We start from the raw sequence: 6,392 nt of genomic DNA, 5'->3' as shown, positions 1-6,392 counted from the left end.
CCCTGCAGGCTGCTCCTAAGGGGGGCCCTGCACCAGGGCAATTTAGATGGATTTTATTTATAAGATTTTGCAGATTTTGGCTGTGAACTGGGGCCCTACCAAAAAAAAAAAAATTCAAGTTGCGCCCCACTGCTTCAAATTGGATCCCACTGGCTAGCCCTAATAGTTGCTGGGCCTGAGTTGCCCTGCCCTTGCATGAAGTCTTGGGTTTACAATTTTGGGAGAGGGGAGACTGCCTTACTGTATGTAGATTTTATTTTATTTGTTTTTTATCTTATATTTTGGAAATGTACATCCAGGTTTTTTTCCTTTTAATTTTTTTGGGGCCCCCAAGACAGTGGGGCCCTAAGCTATAGCTTATTTAGCTTATACGCAAATCCGGCACTGCTTACAGGCAACAAACAAAAGCTTTGACAAAAAGTGTGTAATGACAGATCTGTGGAAGGTGCAGAAATGAGCGCCGAAAGTTCAGCGTTCTCGTTTCAGAGGAAGCGCTGCCTTTCGTTGCCCAAGCGTTCCTTGCCAAGTCCTCTTACGGGGCCAAGAGGAAAAATCATGTTTTTGCTTTTTTAATGAAGAAGGAAAGGACCGACTTCGCTGCCCCATCGTCCAGGGTCAGGCACAGGCGCAGCGTGCAGGTGGCCCGGCCGGAGCCGCGCCAAGGAAGGGGCAGGGAGGCGGGCGGAAGCGGCGGGATGCCCTCGGAGCCCCGGCAGCGTGAGTCGGCTCGGTTCCCGCAGGAAGGCGCGGCCGGAGGAGCGCGCGGGCGGCTTCCCTTCCCGGAGCAGTGGAGGGCAGACGCGGCGGCGGCGGCGGCGGCTGCTGCTTCTCCTCGTGCTTCTCGTGCGCCTCCTCCTCCGCCATGGCGCGGCCCTCCTTCTCCCTGGCCGCCTGCGAAGTGATCGGCTTCGACCTGGACCACACGCTGTGCCGCTACCACCTGGTCGAGAGCGCCCGGGTGAGTGAGGGGCAGCCGAGGGGAGACGGCGAGGCGAGAGCCGGGGCAGCCGGAGCGGCGTCCGCTCTTCGCCGTCGCTCCCTCCGCCCTCGTCGCAGCCTCGGCCGGGCGCTCCACCACCGCCGGCCGAGAGCGGCGCTGCGACGCGGGCGGAGGAGGCGAGGCGGGCGTCTCGGGGAAGGGACTCTGGCTGAGGCGGCGGCGTGGTTTTGGCGGGCCTTCTCGGTCTGCGGCCCTTTTGGCGGGCCTGCTGGCGAAGCGGGGAAACTCCTCCCCCCTGGAGTCCTTTGGCGCCGCATTTCTGCGCGCTGCCCAGGGGCAGAGTCAGCCTCTTGGAGTCAGTGGAGCCTCCTTCCGAGCAGACGCGCGCAGGAGCCTTTCAGCGCAATGCTGCTCATTATTACTCGGAAGGGCGGGCCACGGGGCTCCGTGGAGCTTACTCCCGAGTAGGCAAGCGCTGGATGGGGAAGAGGGCTCCGGAGCTGCTTCCCGTAGGCATCCGGCTGGCCGCTGTCAGTGCAGGATGCTGGGCTAGAGATTCCAGCGGGGGAATCACGTACCAGCAACTCGCCCTTGTGTTTCTTCCAGCCCATGTCCCTGAGGCTGAATATGTCGGGTGCCTCACATTTCTGTGTTTCCAAGGTTTATTCATGTAAGAAATGTATGCACTACGCTTTGAAAATATGCATGGCAAAGCCCTTAAAGTTGTTTACAGAACAGACCGAAACATTAATCATAATATAACCAGTGCAAGGAAATATATTTGTGTCTTGCTTGGGGAAAACACATTGGTTTTTGTTTAAAAAAACAAGGTAAATTACAAAGTTGCAGACAAAGCTGAACCTCCTCTCCTGCTGTGCTTGTTATCCATTATTATTACTATTTTTTTTAAAAAAAATAATTTTATTAAGTACAAATTAGAAAAACATACATATTTACAAAAAAGGAAAATACAAAAGAAAAAGAAAATATATGTAACTAAGAAACAAAAATTAGAGAATATTTTGTCTCTCTTCATATTTACAGTTATTTATACCTCTATAAAATGCTATTCACAATAAAGAAGTGAGATAAAAGGTAAGATGTCAGAAAAAACAAAGAAAAAATAAAGAAGTAGAAGGGAAAAAAATCAAAAGTGAAATTTTTTAAAAGTAGATAAGTATTCACTATACACAGCCATTTCCAATCTATATTTATATTTGATTATCTAATTTCATCTTGTCCTTATCTACCTTTAGTAAAATATTTTTTAAAGACTTCTTTTAAAAAGTCTTTTATTATTACTATTTTTATGCCCCTCCTTGCTCAAGGTGGCCTACATGGTTCTCCCCCCCCCCCCCGCTACATCCTGTTAGGTAGGTTAGGCAGAGAGACAGTGACTGGTCCAGGATCACCTAGTGAACGAGTGGGGATTTGAACTTCGAAGTCCTAGTCCATTACTCTAACCACTACACCATACACCTCAGTCTTCAAATGTCTGTTCCTCCCCTCTGTCCCCTTATCCTCAAGTATTTATATGAAGGTTTGAAACTCCTGGGAATTTCTGTTGTGGAAGTGCAACTCATTTGAATGGCAAGTATTCAAGTGCACAGGTGATAATAGAGCACCTGTGATAAAACTTAGTGTGGGAAGAACTCTGGTTTCCCCTCATGGGTCCAGCACAATTACAACAAGCATGAGATCTAGTATTTTTTTATACAACCAGAGCAAAACTTCACCTTCAACTTTTATCCTGGTGTAAAATCTATGGGCATTTTTTATTTACGAAATTGTAACTGGTTTTCTGCCCGTTTAATAGCTTCTTCCAGAAAAGTCCTGAGAAGTAAAGTTTGAAGACAGAGAACCCTACCCTCACACTTCTAAATTCCTAGGGCAGGCTTTCTCAACAGGATTGTTCCCAATGGAGGAGAAAGAGAGTGCACATTAGTGACAGAGAGACTGCACGTTTATATTTATTGAAAATTTTTGCATCTCACTTTTCTAAGAGTTTGCCAAGGTACAAACCATGTAAACATTGCAACTATGGATGAAGACCATCTCAAGCTCTTTCCATGCACATATTTCAACTAGTTTTCTATGGGTGCATTGCCCACATTAAAGAAGTAACTATGAGACATAAGGAGGGGGGGAAACTTTGAGTTGAGGGTGGATTACATTTCAGAACATTTCACCCTTCTCAAAATGTCACCTTGAGGGTAAAGAAATGTGAGTGTTAAGAATTAATCTAAGTGTTAGCCTTTTTATGTGCAGAACATTCTTCTGCAGCTAATAAGGTAAACTTTAAAGTGTGAAGTGACGGAATCTTGGAGTGTCTCAGTATATTTAATTTTATGTAGCGTTACATCTTCCTTTCTCTCTTAATTTGCAGCTTATATATGATAGTTTTGCTCAGTACATGGTAAAAGAGAAAGGTTATGATAAAGAACTGCTGAACATATCCCATGAAAGCTGGGATTTCTGGTAAGTGATTCTGTTTTAAAATAATAACTATTTCCAGACTTCTCGTCAGCACATTAATTGTATGCATTAAAAGCACACACTCATACATATCTTTAAGGGTTACTTAGAGTATTTTCCTGGATGTATGTCCTGTTTGGCTCAACCCTACTTCCTGCTGCTCAGGTACTCATCCTCACCACTTGGTTCTGTAGTTCTTTTGTTCAGAGACACTGTGGAATCCATAATCTCTCATCTAGAAAATTTTCCTCCAACCACTGCCTAACGAAGATCCAAAAAGCAATCTTTCTTCTGGACTCCTCTCACAAATGGCTATGCAGCCTCCAGAGAAGTGTTGGGGAACCCGTAGATCAGCATCTGGAGAACCCATCATATTCAATCATTGGCAATGCTGGTTATGGGGTTTATGGGTCCTGGCCTAGCAAGAAGTCTTTTCAACAAACCCAATTTCTCTTAGGTTCTTTGGAATGATGATAGATTTGCCCATACTTCAGCATGTAATTAATTACTTTGCCAATTTCAGTGCATTTTGATGGAAGCCAAAAACAATGTAGAAAATAATGCAGTTGTTTACATAATGTTTGCGGACTACAAAACAAAAAACCTTGAACAGTTCCTGACTTATGAACATGTGGATTGTGGCAGTTTATGCTCCATTTCTGACCAAATTCTCCAACTTTTATACTCATCTCCCTCCATTGCCTCTTACTGCCATAAGTTTATTAAGTCCACTGACTGTACTCGGTATCACATGTATATATTTGGAATATAAGGTTAAATGTATACAAGCTTAAATGTATCATCTTTCTTACTCTGCTCCCCACCTCTACCTTATCGGTGAAACAAATGTAGCTTTAAAGGCTTGGTGTTGGATATGGAAGATGGCAACTTCCTTAAACTTGCAGAGGATGGAACTGTTTTGAGGTAATATATTTTATTTTGAGGTAATATATTTTATTTTATAAAAATAAAAATGTGGGGTGGGGAGGAATCTGTTTTCAAAGCACCATCATACTATTCTGTGAACTGATCATAATAATTCTACAATATGAATTGCTTTTACTCTGCTTCCAATAGTCTTCACCTGTCAGAGGAATGTAGCAAAGTAACTCTTCCAGTTAGTTAAGTAAAAATCCAATCAAAATACAGATAAAAGTTAATTAATTCTTTAATGTTGTCAGTTAACAAAATTATTGAAGTTGAAAGCAATGTGTAAAATAAAACTATACTATTTATTATTTACACCAGAGGAAGAATTCATTGCCTAAATTTTCAGCTTTTCTTCCCCTTCCCTCTTCTTTTGTCAAGTCTCTAAAAATATTAGCAATTTTTGACAGGAACTGACAAATGGAATGATCTGCCTGTCTAATCCAGGTCCAATGAAATCCAAAGATTAGACAAGAGCAAGAAAAATGTCTAAAGAACATAATTTTGTGACTCAGATTTGGTGTTATAATGTCTACATATATTGCCAAATTTGAGTCCAAAAATTATAAATCTGCTAGCGACTATTAGATCTCATTGCAGATTTTTTTAGAATCTCCTGTTTGGAAAGAAGAAGAAGAAATATTTCATACAATTCATGCAATGATGTTCCACTAAGTCATACTCAGAGTAGACCTATTGATATCAGTGAACTTCTGAGTTGTTGAAGTCCAGTGAATTCAGTGGGTCTGCTCTCAGTAAAATTAATGTTGGGTATCACTCCATGCCTTTAATTCTTGGTACATATATGTGTTAAACAGGGCAAGCCATGGCACAAAACGCATGACCCCTGAAGAGATCTTAGATACATATGGAAGGAAGGAATGGAAACACTTCAAGACAATGAGTGGAATGGTTTCTCGTTCAGGTACCAGAGAAATATATGGTTGGGCCTCACTGGCTAATGTATGCACATATACGAAGGAATCTGTGGCTGGATTTCTTGGTATCTTTAGCCACCATTCTGTGTTTCTTTCACATGGAAGGAATCCATACAATTAAAGGGTAGCAGGGCTTCTCCACTGTCAGCACCCCCAATGTTGGGGCCTCTTGCCTGGCTCTGCCTTCTTACGTCTTCAACATTGAAAGAAGGTGTGAGGGGGCACCTTTCATGTGTTTCATGTCAGAAATTTAATTTTATATTATTTTGCTTGGTCTTATTTTGCTGGACTATTGTTGCTGTTTTAAATAATACTGCAAACTGCCCTGGAACCACTGGAACCATGCAGGTGGCGCTGTGGGTTAAAGCCTCAGCGCCTAGGACTTGCCAATCGAAAGGTCGGCGGTTCGAATCCCTGCGGCGGGGTGCGCTCCCGCTGCTCGGTCCCAGCGCCTGCCAACCTAGCAGTTCGAAAGCACCTCCGGGTGCAAGTAGATAAATAGGGACCGCTTACCAGCGGGAAGGTAAACGGCGTTTCCGTGTGCGGCTCTGGCTCACCAGAGCAGCGATGTCACGCTGGCCACGTGACCTGGAAGTGTCTCCGGACAGCGCTGGCCCCTGGCCTCTTAAGTGAGATGGGCGCACAACCCCAGAGTCTGTCAAGACTGGCCCGTACGGGCAGGGGTACCTTTACCTTTACCTTATTGTTGCTGTTTTAAATAATACTGCAAACTGCCCTGGAACCACTGGGTGAAGGGTGGGTTTAAAATCCTCTTAATAAACAATACACAAATAAAATTCTTTTATTTTTCTCTGCAGCTAAATATTATGCCTATGACAATTACTTTGATCTGCCTGGGGCACTTCTTTGTGCACGGATTATTGATGGTTTAAACAAAGTAAGTGTTAACAGTGGGTTTTTTCACTGGGCTGTAGACCAGGTTAACTTAAACGAGAGCTTTTTCTCTCTTGTGTTCCTCCTTTTTCTGTTCCTCACCTTGCTTAGGTATTATGTAATGGGCTTGCTTAACAATTATGCTGCAAGAGGAACTTAATTTCTGTGATGGAATTTTATATACCTGTTCCATTGCAATGAATAAGTTGGACCATGGC

General features: G+C 43.6%; 1 protein-coding gene across 1 annotated transcript in view; it reads left to right on the top strand.

Moving 5' to 3' along the window:
• The first annotated feature begins 465 nt into the window (after positions 1 to 465).
• Positions 466 to 6,392, top strand: part of NT5DC1 (5'-nucleotidase domain containing 1) — a 159,447-nt gene continuing 153,520 nt past the window's right edge. Inside the window, exons 1-5 of the mRNA XM_081905692.1 lie at positions 466 to 958; positions 3,327 to 3,418; positions 4,268 to 4,339; positions 5,161 to 5,267; positions 6,099 to 6,178. Of these exons, the coding sequence (XP_081761818.1) occupies positions 863 to 958; positions 3,327 to 3,418; positions 4,268 to 4,339; positions 5,161 to 5,267; positions 6,099 to 6,178 (447 nt within the window). The 5' untranslated portion in view covers positions 466 to 862. The remainder of the gene's footprint in view (positions 959 to 3,326; positions 3,419 to 4,267; positions 4,340 to 5,160; positions 5,268 to 6,098; positions 6,179 to 6,392) is intronic.

The sequence above is a fragment of the Podarcis melisellensis genome, assembly GCF_964234715.1.
Source record: "Podarcis melisellensis genome assembly, chromosome: 3".
In the NCBI taxonomy this organism is placed as follows: domain Eukaryota; kingdom Metazoa; phylum Chordata; class Lepidosauria; order Squamata; family Lacertidae; genus Podarcis; species Podarcis melisellensis.
This window is presented reverse-complemented; position numbering and strand designations above follow the sequence as displayed.